Source organism: Macaca thibetana, chromosome X (assembly GCF_024542745.1).
Source record: "Macaca thibetana thibetana isolate TM-01 chromosome X, ASM2454274v1, whole genome shotgun sequence".
Lineage (NCBI taxonomy): Eukaryota > Metazoa > Chordata > Mammalia > Primates > Cercopithecidae > Macaca > Macaca thibetana.
The window spans coordinates 146,688,171-146,701,684 of NC_065598.1; the positions used below are offsets into that span (position 1 = coordinate 146,688,171).

The window sequence follows — 13,514 nt, forward strand, 5'->3', positions numbered from 1 at the left end:
CTGCTTCCGCTTCCAACCCAAGGAACCCCACGTGCCCGGATGTGATGCCACTGACTTGCGCATTGGGGGTTAGAGAGAAGCGAGCTTCTCTGACTGGCACCTTGGGCTTGGCGGAGGGAAGCGGACCAGGCCCTGTGAGGAGTGAAGGTGAGACGCTGAGGGAGGACTCAGGAGTCCCCACCCCAGATAGATGACCCCAAATAATCCCACACCACTCCTGCTGCCAGCCCAGGGCTACCCGTGGCCAGACTTCTGAGTCTGGGGCGCCTACAAACCAACTGCCTCTGAAGTCGCAGGGGATCTGGAGTCAGAGTATGTAGTGATCAGTGCAAAACTGGTGAGGGCAGTCTCTGCCAGGCATCAATCTCAGGACCATAAGGGAGGAGTGAGCGTACCCCACTCCTATTCCCATCCCCCACCCGCATTCCCATCCCCCAGCCCGTTTCCATTCCCATTTGCACTCCCAAATACATACACACTCCCATCCCCCACCAGCACCCGTATATTCCCCAACCCCCCACCACCTTCATACTGCCATCTCCCACACAAAAATTCCAGCCCCCTCCACCAACGTCACCTCTCCCTCCCCCATCCATGTTGAATCGGGTTCCGCTTCCGCTTTCAACCCAAGAAAGCCCCAGGTGCCCGGATGTGAGGCCACTGACTTACACACTGCGGGTTAGAGAGAAGCGAGCTTCTCTGTGTGACCGGCAGCTTGGGATTGGCGGAGGGAAACGGGACAGGCCCTGTGAGGAGTCAAGGTGAGACGCTGAGGGAGGACTCAGGAGGCCCCTACTCCAGGTAGATGCCCCCAAATAATCCCGGACCACCCCTGCTGCCAGCCCTGGGCCACCCGTGGGCGGACTTCTGAGTCTGGGGCACCCACCACCCCACTGCCTCTGAAGTCGCAGGGGACTCTGGAATCAGAGCTTGGGGTGATCAGTGCAAGACTGGTGAGGGCAGGCTCTGCCGGGCATCAACCTCAGGACCATAAGGGAGGGGTGAGCGTACCCCACTCCTGTTCCCATCCCCCACCCGCATTCCCATCCCCTAGCCCGTTTCCATTCCCATTCGCACTCCCAAACCCATCCACACTCCCATCCCCCACCAGCGCCGGTATATTCCCCAACCCCCCACCACCTTCATACTGCCATCTCCCACACAAAAATTCCCGCCCCTTCCACCAACGTCACCCCTCCCTCCCCCTTCCACGTTGAATCGGGTTCCGCTTCCGCTTTCAACCCAAGAAAGCCCCAGGTGCCCGGATGTGAGGCCACTGACTTGCGCACTGCCGGTTAAGAGAGAAGCAAGCTTCTCTGTGTGACCGGCAGCTTGGGATTGGCGGAGGGAAACGGGACAGGCCCTGGGAGGAGTCAAGGTGAGACGCTGAGGGAGGACTCAGCAGGCCCCTACTCCAGGTAGACGACCCCAAATAATCCCGGACCACCCCTGCTGCCAGCCCTGGGCCACCCGTGGGCGGACTTCTGAGTCTGGGGCACCCACCAACCCACTGCCTCTGAAGTCGCAGGGGACTCTGGAATCAGAGCTTGGGGTGATCAGTGCAAGACTGGTGAGGGCAGGCTCTGCAGGGCATCAACCTCAGGACCATAAGGGAGGGGTGAGCGTACCCCACTCCTGTTCCCATCCCCCACCCGCATTCCCATCCCCCAGCCCGTTTCCATTCCCATTCGCACTCCCAAACCCATCCACACTCCCATCCCCCACCAGCGCCGGTATATTCCCCAACCCCCCACCACCTTCATACCGCCATCTCCCACACAAAAATTCCCGCCCCCTCCACCAACGTCACCCCTCCCTCCCCCTTCCACGTTGAATCGGGTTCCGCTTCCGCTTTCAACCCAAGAAAGCCCCAGGTGCCCGGATGTGAGGCCACTGACTTGTGCACTGCCGGTTAAGAGAGAAGCGAGCTTCTCTGTGTGACCCGCAGCTTGGGATTGGCGGAGGGAAACGGGACAGGCCCTGGGAGGAGTCAAGGTGAGACGCTGAGGGAGGACTCAGCAGGCCCCTACTCCAGGTAGACGACCCCAAATAATCCCGGACCACCCCTGCTGCCAGCCCTGGGCCACCCGTGGGCGGACTTCTGAGTCTGGGGCACCCACCACCCCACTGCCTCTGAAGTCGCAGGGGACTCTGGAGTCAGAGCTTGGAGTGATCAGTGCAAGACTGGTGAGGGCAGGCTCTGCCGGACGTCAACCTCAGGACCATAAGGGAGGGGTGGGCGTACCCCACTCCTATTCCCATCCCCCACCCGCATTCCCATCCCCCAGCCCGTTTCCATTCCCATTTGCACTCCCAAACCCATCCACACTCCCATCCCCCACCAGCGCTGGTATATTCCCTAAACCCCCACCACCTTCATACCGCCATCTCCCACACAAAAGTTCCCGCCCCCTCCACCAACGTCACCTCTCCCTCCCCCATCCACGTTGAATCGGGTTCCGCTTCCGCTTTCAACCCAAGAAAGCCCCAGGTGCCCGGATGTGAGGCCACTGACTTGCGCACTGTGGGTTAGAGAGAAGCGAGCTTCTCTGTGTGACCGGCAGCTTGGGATTGGTGGAGGGAAGCGGGACAGGCCCTGTGAGGAGTCAAGGTGAGACGCTGAGGGAGGACTCGGGAGTCCCCACCCCAGATAGACGACCCCAAATAATCCCGGACCACCCCTGCTGCCAGGCCTGGGACACCCGTGGGCGGACTTCTGAGTCTGGGGCACCCACCACCCCACTGCCTCTGAAGTCAAAGGGGACTCTGGAATCAGAGCTTGGGGTGATCAGTGCAAGACTGGTGAGGGCAGGCTCTGCCGGGCATCAACCTCAGGACCATAAGGGAGGAGTGAGCGTACCCCACTCCTATTCCCATCCCCCACCCGCATTCCCATCCCCCAGACCGTTTCCATTCCCATTCGCACTCCCAAACCCATCCACACTCCCATCCCCCACCAGCGCCAGTATATTCCCCAACCCCCCACCACCTTCATATCGCCATCTCCCACACAAAAGTTCCCGCCCCCTCCACAACATCACCTCTCCCTCCCCCATCCACGTTGAATCGGGTTCCGCTTCCGCTTTCAACCCAAGAAAGCCCCAGGTGCCCGGATGTGAGGCCACTGACTTGCGCACTGCGGGTTAAGAGAGAAGCGAGCTTCTCTGTGTGACCGGCAGCTTGGGATTGGCGGAGGGAAACGGGACAGGCCCTGGGAGGAGTCAAGGTGAGACGCTGAGGGAGGACTCAGCAGGCCCCTACTCCAGGTAGACGACCCCAAATAATCCCGGACTACCCCTGCTGCCAGGCCTGGGCCACCCGTGGGCGGACTTCTGAGTCTGGGGCACCCAGCACCCCACTGCCTCTGAAGTTGCAGGGGACTCTGGAGTCAGAGCTTGGAGTGATCAGTGCAAGACTGGTGAGGGCAGGCTCTGCTGGGCATCAACCTCAGGACCATAAGGGAGGGGTGGGCGTACCCCACTCCTATTCCCATTCCCCACCCGCATTCCCATCCCCTAGCCCGTTTCCATTCCCATTCGCACTCCCAAACCCATCCACACTCCCATCCTCCACCAGCGTCGGTATATTCCCCAACCCCCCACCACTTTCATACCGCCATCTCCCACACAAAAGTTCCCGCCCCCTCCACCATAGTCACCTCTCCCTCCCCCGTCCACGTTGAATCGGGTTCCGCTTCCGCTTTCAACCCAAGAAAGCCCCACGTGCCCGTGGGCCACCGACTTGTGCACTGTGGGTTAGAGAGAAGCGAGCTTCTCTGTGTGACCGGCAGCTTGGGATTGGTGGAGGGAAACGGGCCAGGCCCTGTGAGGAGTCAAGGTGAGACGCTGAGGGAGGACTCAGGAGTCCCCACCGCAGATAGACCACCCCAAATAATCCCGGATCACTCCTGCTGCCATTCCTGGGCCACCCGTGGGCGGACTTCTGAGTCTGGGGCGCCCACCAGCCCACTGCCTCTGAAGTCGCAGGGGACTCTGGAATCAGAGCTTGGGGTGATCAGTGCAAGACTGGTGAGAGCAGGCTCTGCCCGGCATCAACCTCAGGACCATAAGAGGGGGCTGAGCTTACCCCACACCTGTTCCCATCCCCCACCTCCTTTCCCATCCCCCACCCCGTTTCCATTCCCATTCACAACCCTTTCACCTCCCACCCCCACCAGCAATCCTATCCTCCCCAACCCCCTACCACCCTCATACCACCATCTCCCACACAAAAATACCCCACCCCTCCACAAACCTAACCCCTCCCACCCCCATCCACGCTGATTCGGGCTCCGCTTCCGCTTTCAACCAAAGGAAGTCCCAGGTGCCCGGATGTGATGCCACTGATTTGCACATTGGAGGTTAGAGAGAAGCGAGCTTCTCTGTCTGACTGGCACCTTGGGCTTGGCGGAGGGAAGCGGACCAGGCCCTGTGAGGAGTGAAGGTGAGACGCTGAGGGAGGACTCAGGAGTCCCCACCCCAGATAGATGACCCCAAATAATCCCGCACCACTCCTGCTGCCAGCCCTTCGTTACCCATGGGCGGATTTCTGAGTCTGGAGCACCCACCACCCCCACTGCCTCAGAAGTCTCAGGGGACTCTGGAGTCAGAGTATGTAGTGATCAGTGCAAGACTCGCGGGGGCTGGGTCGGCCAGGCATCAACCTCAGGACCAAAAGAGAGGGCTGAACGTACCCCAACCCTATTCCCCTTCCCCGATTCCCATCCTCCACCCTGTTCGCATTCCCATTCGCATTCCGAAACCCATTCACACCCCTATCCCCCACTAACCCCTATCCTCCCCAACCCCCCAGCACACTCATACCGCCATCTTATACCCAAAAATACCCGCCCCCTCCACCAACGTTACCCCTCCCACCCCCATCCACGTTGAATCAGGCTCCGCTTCCGTTTCCAACCCAAGGAAGCCCCAGGTGCCTGGACGTGATGCCACTGACTTGTGCATTGGGGGTTAGAGAGAAGTGAGCTGCTCTGTGTGACTGGCACCTTGGGATTGGCAGAGGGAAGCGGGCCAGGCCCTGTGAGGAGTCAAGGTGTGACGCTGAGGGAGGACTCAGGAGGCCCCCACCCCAGATAGACGACCCCAGATAATCCCGGACCACTCCTGTTGCCAGCCCTGGGCCACCTGTGGGCAGACTTCTGAGTCTGGGGCACCCACCACCTCACTGCCTCTGAAGTCGAAGGGCACTCTGGAATCAGAGTATGGTGTGATCAATGCAAGACGGGCGGGGGAAAGGTTGGCCAGGCACCAACCTCACAACCAAAAGAGAGGGCTGAATGTCCCCCAACCCTATTCCCCTTCCCCACCCCCATTCCCACCCCCACCCTGTTCGCATTCGAACTCCCAACAACCATCCACAATCCCATCCCCCACTAGCCCAGGTATATTCCCCAACACCCCACCACCTTCATACCACCGTCTCCCACCCCAAAATTCCCACCCCCTCCACCGTCACCCCTCCCTCCCCCATCCATGCTGATTCGGGTTCCGCTTCCGCTTTTAACCCAGGAAAGCCCCAGGTGCCCGGATATAAGGCCACTGACTTGCACACTGGGGGTTAGAGAGAAGCGAGCTTCTCTGACCGGCACTTTGGGATTGGCAAGGGAAGGGGGCCAGGTCCTGTGAGGAGTGAAGATGAGATGCTGAGGGAGGACTCAGGAGTCCCCATCCGAGATAGACGACCCCAAATAGTCCCAGACCACTCCTGCTGCCAGCCCTGGGCCACCCGTGGGCGGACTTCTGAGTCTGGGGCACCCACCACCCCACTGCCTCTGAAGTTTCAGGGGACTCTGGAGTCAGAGCTTGGGGTGATCAGTGCAAGACTAGTGAAGGCAGGCTCTGCCGGGCATCAACCTCAGGAGCATGAGAGAAGGCTGAGCTTACCGCACCCCTATTCCCATCCCCCACCTCCATTCCCATCCCCCCCCGTTTCCATTCCCATTCACAACCCTCCATCCCCCATCCCCCACCAGCAACCCTATCCTCCCCAACCCCCCACCACCCTCATACCACCATCTCCCACACAAAAATACCCGCCCTCTCCACCAACGTCACCCCTCCCACTCCCATCCACGCTTCCACTTTCAACCCAAGGAAGTCCCAGGTGCCCGGATGTGATGCCACTGACTTGCGCATTGGGGGTTAGAGAGAAGCTTCTTTGTCTGACCGGTACCTTGGGACTGGTGGGGGGAAGCGGGCCAGGCCCTGTGAGGAGTCAAGGTGAGATGCTGAGGGAGGACTCAGGAGGCCCCCACCCCAGATAGGCGACCCCAAATAATCCTGGACCACTCCTGCTGCCAGCCCTGGACCACCCGTGGGTGGACTTCTGAGTGTGGGGCACCCACCACGCCACTGCCTCTGAAGTCGCTGGGGACTCTGGAGTCACAGCTTGGGGTGATCAGTGCAAGACTGGTTAGGGCAGGCTCTGCCGGGCATCAACCTCAGGACCATAAGAGAGGGCTGAGCTTATCCCACCCCTATTCCTATCCCCCACCCCCTTCCCATCCCTCACCCTGTTCCCTTTCCCATTCCCATTCGCACTCCCAAACCCATCCACACTCCCATCCCTCTGCAGCACCCCATCCATCCTCCCCAATCCACCACCATCCTCATACCACCGTCTCCCACCCCAAAAAGCCTGCCCCCTCCACCATCCTCATCCCTCCCACTGCCATCCACGCTGAATCGGGTTCTGCTTCCGCTTTCAACCCCAGGACGCCCCAGGTGCCCGGATGTGAGCCAATGACTTGCGCGTTGGGGGTCAGAGAGAAGCGAGCTTCTCTGTCTGACAGGGAGCTTGGGATTGGCGGAGGGAAGCGGGCCAGGCCCTTTGAGGAGTGAAGGTGAGATGCTGAGGGAGGACTTAGGAGGCCCCCACCCCAGATAAACGACCCCAAATAATCCCGCACCATTCCTGCTGCCAGCCCTGGGCCACCCGTGGGCAGACTTCTGAGTCTGGGTCACCCGCCACTCCACTGCCTCTGAAGTCACAGGGGACTCTCGAGTCAGAGCTTGGGGGGATCTGTGCAAGACTGGTGAGGGCAGGCTCTGCCAGGCGTCAACCTCAGGACTGTAAGAGAGGGCTGAGGGTTCCCCACTCCGTTCCCATTTTCATCCACACTCCCAACCCCATCTACACCCCCATTCCCCACCAGTACTCCTATCCTCCCCAAACTCCCACCACCCTGATATCCCCACCCCCAAACCTCTACCCCTATCCAGGCTGAATCACTGCCCTCATATCCCCACCCCAAAACCTCTACTCCCATCCAGGCTGAATCGGGTTCCAGTTCCACTTTCAACCCAGGGAAGCCCCAGGTGCCCGGATGTGATGCCAGTGACTTGCGCATTGGGGGTTAGAGAGAAGCTAGCTTCTTGGTCTGACAGGCAGCTTGGGCTTGGCAGAGGGAAGCCGGCCCAGGCTCTCTGAGGTGGCAAGGTGAGAAGCTGAGGGAGGACTCGGGAGACCCTCCCCACTGCAGATCGATGACCCCAAATAATCTAGCACCACTCCTGCTTTCAGCCCTGGGTCACTCGTGGGCGGACATCTGAGTCTGGGGCCCACCACTCCACTGCCGCTTAAGCCGCAGGGGACTGTTCAGTCAGAGCTTGGTGTAATCAGTGCAAGACTGGTGGGGACAGGCTTTGCTAACCTTCAACGTCAGGACCCTAGGAGAGGGTGGAGCGTCCCCCACCCCATTCCTATCCCCTACCCTGTTCCCATTCCCATCCGCACTCCCAACCCCATCTGTACCCCCATCCCCCACCTGTGCCCCTATGCTCCCCAACACCCCCCACCAGCCTCATGCCCCCCACCTTCATCCCCATCCGTGCAGAATCTGGTTACACCCCTGCTTTCAATCCAGGCAAGCCCTGGGTGGCCGGATGTGATGCCACTGACTTGTGCATTGGGGATTAGAGGGAAGCGAGGTTCTGGTTCTGAAGAACGGCTTGAGATTGTCAGACAGAAGGGGGCCCAGGCTTTGTGAGCAGGCAGTCAGACTCTGAGGGAGGATTCAGGACACCCTTATCCCTGATAGAAGGTCCCAGCCCTGGACCACCGCGGAGGCTGACTTCTCAGGCTAAGCCGCCGCCTCCAGCTTCCCACCCCACCACCACCTGTCCCCACACCCGGTCCCCACAGGAGACTCTGGAGTCAGAGCGTGGTGTGACCATGGAAGGGATGCTTAGGAGAGGGCACTATCTGGGCTCTGCCAGGCATCAAGGTCAGGAATCTCAGGGAGGGCTGAGGGCCTCCAAGAGTCCACTGCAATCCCCACTCTCATGACCCAACCCCCACTTCATTGCCATTCCCACCCCTATCCACCACTCCTATACCTCAACCCAGATCTCCTTCCGCTCTGCCTTTCCACCCACACCCCTCCCACCGGAACCCCCACCCTGGCAGAATACAGTTCAGCCCCTGCTGTCAATCCAGGAAAGTCCCTGGTACCCGAATGTGACGCCACTGACTTGCTCATTGGGAGTTAGAGAGAAGCGAGGTTCTCCTTAGGGGGAGCTTGACATCAGCAGAGAGAAGTGAGCCCAGGCTCTGAGGAGGCAAGGTGAGAGGCTGAGGGAGGTCTCAGAAGGGCCCCCCCCCCCCCAGATAGAGGGCCCCAATTAATCCAGCACCATCCCTACTGCCAGCCCTGGACCACCCAGGAGGCCGACTTCTCAGGCTGGGCTGCTCCCCACCACCGCCCCTGTTGCAACCCGTTTGTTTAAGCCACAGGAGACTCTGGAGTCAGAGGTTGGTGTGATCAGGGCAGGGCTGGTTAGGAGAGGGCATGGCCCAGGATCTGCCAGGAATCAAAGTCAGAAACCTGAGAGGGAACTGAGGTCCCCCAAGATCCCACTCTAACCCCCATTCCCACAAATCCGCTACCACTTCGCTGCCCCATTTCCCATTCCTTGCCCTCCAACCTCACCAGGCAGAATCCAGTTCCCCTTCTGCTATCAATCCAGGGAAACCCCAGACTTGGTGCTGGGACGTTTTGGGGGTCAGAGAGAATCGAGGGCATGGTCCTGAGGGGATAATTGAGATTGACTGAGGAGAGCAGGCCCAAGCTCTGTGACGAGGCAAGGTGAGACTCTGATGAAGGACTGAGGAGGCCCCCACTCCAGATAGAGGACCCCAAACAATCGAGCTCAGCCCCTGCTGCCAGCCCTGGACCACCCGGGGGAAGACTCAGGCTAGGCCGTCCCAGCTCCCACTGCCACTAAAGCCACAGGGGACTCGAGTCACTGCTTGGTGTGCCCAAGGCAGGGCCCAGGTTCTGCCTGGCATCAGAATCAGGACCCTGAGAGGGAATTGAGGGACCTACATTCCCACCCCTTCCACATTCCAGCATCCCCCCACCATCCAGATCCTCAACCCCATCCCCAATTCCGTTTTGCAGAATCCATTTTTTCCCCTGCAGTCAACCGACGGAAGACCTGGGAATGATCAGGCACTCGGATCTTGACATCCACATCCAGGGCTGAAGGAGGGAAGGGACTTGGTATCATGAGCAGAGCCTCAGGGTAGCAGAGGGAGGACCCTGGCTCTCCTGGGAGACGAGGAAGGACTCAGGAGACCCAGCATCCCAAGGCAGGGAGCCCACCCCACCCCGTCTGAGAATGAGGTGCCTCCTCTTTTAGCCTCGGGAATCCAAGGGATGGTGACTCAGGTCAGCAGAGGGGTGGGTTCCAGCCCTTCCAGGATCAAGGAAAGGAAGACGAGGGAGGACTCAGGGGTCCTTGCATTCCAGATCAGTGGAGACCTGGGCCCTGGGAGGTCCTGAGCAAGGTAGCCACATGTAGCTCATGCTTCCTGCACCTTCGAGGTCACAGAGAGGAGAGGGCTATGGTCTGAGGATACCAGTGGCTCAGAAAGACGGGACCCCGCAGAGTCTGGCTGTCCCCTGTTCTTAGCTCGGGGGGACCAGAGCAGGGATGGCCTTATGTGCCAGTCTTACTTGTACCATAGGCAGGAAGTTGGAGAACCTTCAGGAAGATGAGGTCTTGGAGTAAAGGGGCAATATCTGCTCATCTCAGGGGGTTGGGGGTTGAGGAAGGGCAGGCCCCGTTGGGAGCAAACATGAGTGACCCACAGGAGGCCATCAGAACCCTCACCCCAGGACCAAAGGGGTCAGCTGTGGACTCCCCGCACAGGGGTGACAGGATGTGGCTCCTCATTTCTGATTGCAGATCTCAGTGAGGTTAGGACCTTGTTCTCAGAGGGTTACTCAGGTCAACACAGACCTCTATCTGGTCAACAGACAGTGGTCCCAGGATCTGCCAAGAGTCCTGGTGAGGAATGTGAGGGAAGATTGAGGGTACCACAGGGCCAGAACGCAGACGATGACTCCACAGAAATCAGCCTTGCTCCTGTTGTCACCCCAGAGAGCATGGGCTTGGCTGTCTGCTGAGGTCCCTCTCTTGTCCTGGGATCACTGATGTCACGGAGGGGGAGGCCTTGGTCTGAGGGGCTGCACCCAGGTCAGTAGAGGGAGGGTCCCAGGCTCTGCCAGGAGTTGAGGTGAGGACCAAGCAGGCTCCTCACCCAGGACACATGGGTTCCAATGAATTTTGACATCTCTTGCTGTCATTCTTCAGAGGACCTAGGCACATGTGGCCAGATGTGGGGCCCCTCATGTCCTGTTTCCTCTCAGGCATGTGAGTGCTTGATCTGAATTTCTCAGGCCAGCAAAACGGTGGAATCCAGGCCCTGCCTGGAGAAATGTGAGGGCCCTGAGTGATCACAGAGTGGACCATCCACTCTATGAGAGTGGGGACCTCACAGAGTCCAGCCTGCCCTCTTGATAGCACTGAGGGACTGGGGCTGTGCTTATAGTCGGCACCCTAAGGGCCCATGGATTCATCTCCTAGGAGCTCCAGGAACAAGGCAATGAGGCCTTGGTCTGAGACTTGTGTCCTCAAGTCACAGAGCAGAGGGTGCACAGGCTGTGCCAGCAGTGAATGTTTGCCCTGAATGCACACCAAGGGCCCCACTTGGCATAGGACACGTGGAACTCCAGTCTGACCTCACCTCCTGTTAGTCCTGCAGAATCGACTTCTGCTGGCCGGCTATACCCTGAGGTGCTCTCTCACTTCCTCCTTTAGGTTCTCAGGAGATAGGCCAACCCGGAGGACAGGATTCCTTGGAGATCACAGAGGAGCACCAAGGAGAAGATCTGTAAGTAAGCCTTTGTTAGAGCCTCCAAGATTCGGTTCTCAGCTGAGGCCTCTCACATGCTCCCTCTCTCCCCAGGCCTGTGGGTCCCCACTGCCCAGCTTTTGCCTACACTCCCACCTGCTGCCCTGACCAGAGTCATCATGTCTCTTGAGCAGAAGAGTCAGCACTGCAAGCCTGAGGAAGGCGTTGAGGCCCAAGAAGAGGCCCTGGGCCTAGTGGGTGCGCAGGCTCCTGCTACTGAGGAGCAGGAGGCTGCTGCCTCCTCCTCCTCTCCTCTGGTCCCTGGCACCCTGGAGGAAGTGCCTGCTGCTGGGTCAACAGGTCCTCCCCAGAGTCCTCAGGGAGCCTCCGCCTTACCCTCTACTGTCAACTTCACTTGCTGGAGGCAACCCAATGAGGGTTCCAGCAGCCAAGAAGAGGAGGGGCCAAGCACCTCTCCTGACCCAGAGTCCTTGTTCCGAGAAGCACTCAGTAAGAAGGTGGATGAGTTGGTTCATTTTCTGCTCCTCAAGTATCGAGCCAAGGAGCTGGTCACAAAGGCAGAAATGCTGGAGAGAGTCATCAAAAATTACAAGCACTGCTTTCCTGTGATCTTCGGCAAAGCCTCTGAGTCCCTGAAGATGATCTTTGGCATTGACGTGAAGGAAGTGGACCCCACCAGCAACACCTACACCCTTGTCACCTGCCTGGGCCTCTCCTACGATGGCCTGCTGGGTGGTAATCATATCTTTCCCAAGACAGGCCTCTTGATAATCGTCCTAGGCACTATCGCAATGGAGGGCGACTCCGCATCTGAGGAGGAAATCTGGGAGGAGCTGAGTGTGATGGATGTGTATGATGGGAGGGAGCACAGTGTCTATGGGGAGCCCAGGAAACTGCTCACCCAAGAGTGGGTGCAGGAGAACTACCTGGAGTACCGGAAGGTACCCGGCAGTGATCCTGCACGCTACGAGTTCCTGTGGGGTCCAAGGGCCCTGGCTGAAACCAGCTATGTGAAGGTCCTGGAGCATGTGGTCAGGGTCAATGCAAGAGTTCGCATTTCCTACCCATCCCTTCGTGAAGCAGCTTTGAGAGAGGAGGAAGAGGGAGTCTGAGCATGAGTTGCAGCCAGGGCCTGGGGCGGGGGTGGGGGGGTGGCGGCTGGGCTGGGCCAGTCATCTGCCCTGTGCAGCAGCTTCCCCTGCCTTGTGTAGCATGAGGCCCATTCTTCACTGTTTGAAGAGAGTAGTCAGCATTCTTAGTAGTGAGTTTCTGTTTTATTGGGTGACTTGGAGATTTATCTCTGTTTCCTTTTAGAATTGTTCAAATGTTCCTTTTAATGGATGGTTGAATGAACTTCAGCATCCAAGTTTATGAGTCGTAGTCACATATATTGCTGTTTATATAGTTTAGGTGTAAGAGTCTTGTTTTTTATTCAGATTGGGAAATCCATTCTATTTTGTAAATTGGGACATAATAACAGCAGTGGAGTAAGTATTTATTTAGAAATGTGAATTCACCGTAAGATATGTGAGATAAAGAAATTAAAAAATACTTAATTCCTGCCTTATACATACTCAGTCTACTCTGTAAAATTTAAAAAATATATACGCCCTACTTGGATTTCCTTGGCTTCTTCGTGAATGTAAGAAAAATTAAATCTGAATAAATAATTATCTGTGTTCACTGGCTCATTTCTTCTCTATGCACTGAGCATCTGCTCTGTGGAAGACCCAGGATTAGTAGTGGAGATACTAGGGTAAGCCAGACACACACCTACCCATAGGGTATTAGAATCTAGGAGCTGCAGTCATATAATTAAGGTGGCAAGATGTCCTCTAAGATGTAGAGGAAAAGTAAGAGGAGTGTGGGTATGGGGCTCCAGGTGAGAGTGGTCGAGTGTAAATTCCCTGTGTGGGGCCTTTTGGGCTTTGGGAAACTGCATTTTCTTCTGAGGGATCTGATTGTAATGAAGCCTGGTGGGTCAAGGGCCAGATCCTCAGAGGGAGAGGGAAAAGCCCAGATTGGAAAAGTGCTCTGAGCAGTTCCTTTTTGACAGTGGATGAACAGAGAAGCCTCTACCTGGGGCGGGAATGGAAGGTGTCTTGTGAACACAGTGCATGAGCTAGGTGATGGGCACCCATTATTTGCAAGGGTTTCCTGTGAGATAAACTTGTGTCTCCCCAAAAGGGAGACCCAGAAGCCACTGGCCAGGTGCTTTTCTACCTGGCTGGGAGAACCAGAACTGACTATTAAAAAGGCATTCTAACTAGGTTATCTCAAGTGCAATGTGACCAATTGTAAGCAGGGGCTAGATTTTGGGTGGTAACAATGAA

General features: G+C 57.8%; 1 protein-coding gene across 5 annotated transcripts; it reads left to right on the forward strand.

Annotated features, from left to right (window-relative positions):
- The first annotated feature begins 91 nt into the window (after window positions 1–91).
- Window positions 92–12,862, forward strand: MAGEA4 (MAGE family member A4). 5 transcript variants are annotated; one of them, XM_050775364.1, is made up of 3 exons: window positions 92–147; window positions 11,127–11,199; window positions 11,275–12,862. In XM_050775364.1, exon 3 carries the CDS (start codon window positions 11,340–11,342, stop codon window positions 12,291–12,293), a length of 954 nt encoding a protein of 317 aa, XP_050631321.1. In that variant the 5' UTR covers window positions 92–147; window positions 11,127–11,199; window positions 11,275–11,339; the 3' UTR covers window positions 12,294–12,862. The 5 variants fall into 5 exon arrangements, with proteins under 5 accessions (XP_050631321.1, XP_050631317.1, XP_050631319.1 ...); XM_050775360.1 differs by lacking the exon at window positions 92–147 and adding an exon at window positions 1,316–1,378; XM_050775362.1 differs by lacking the exon at window positions 92–147 and adding an exon at window positions 1,945–1,995.
- The last annotated feature ends 652 nt before the right edge of the window (window positions 12,863–13,514 follow it).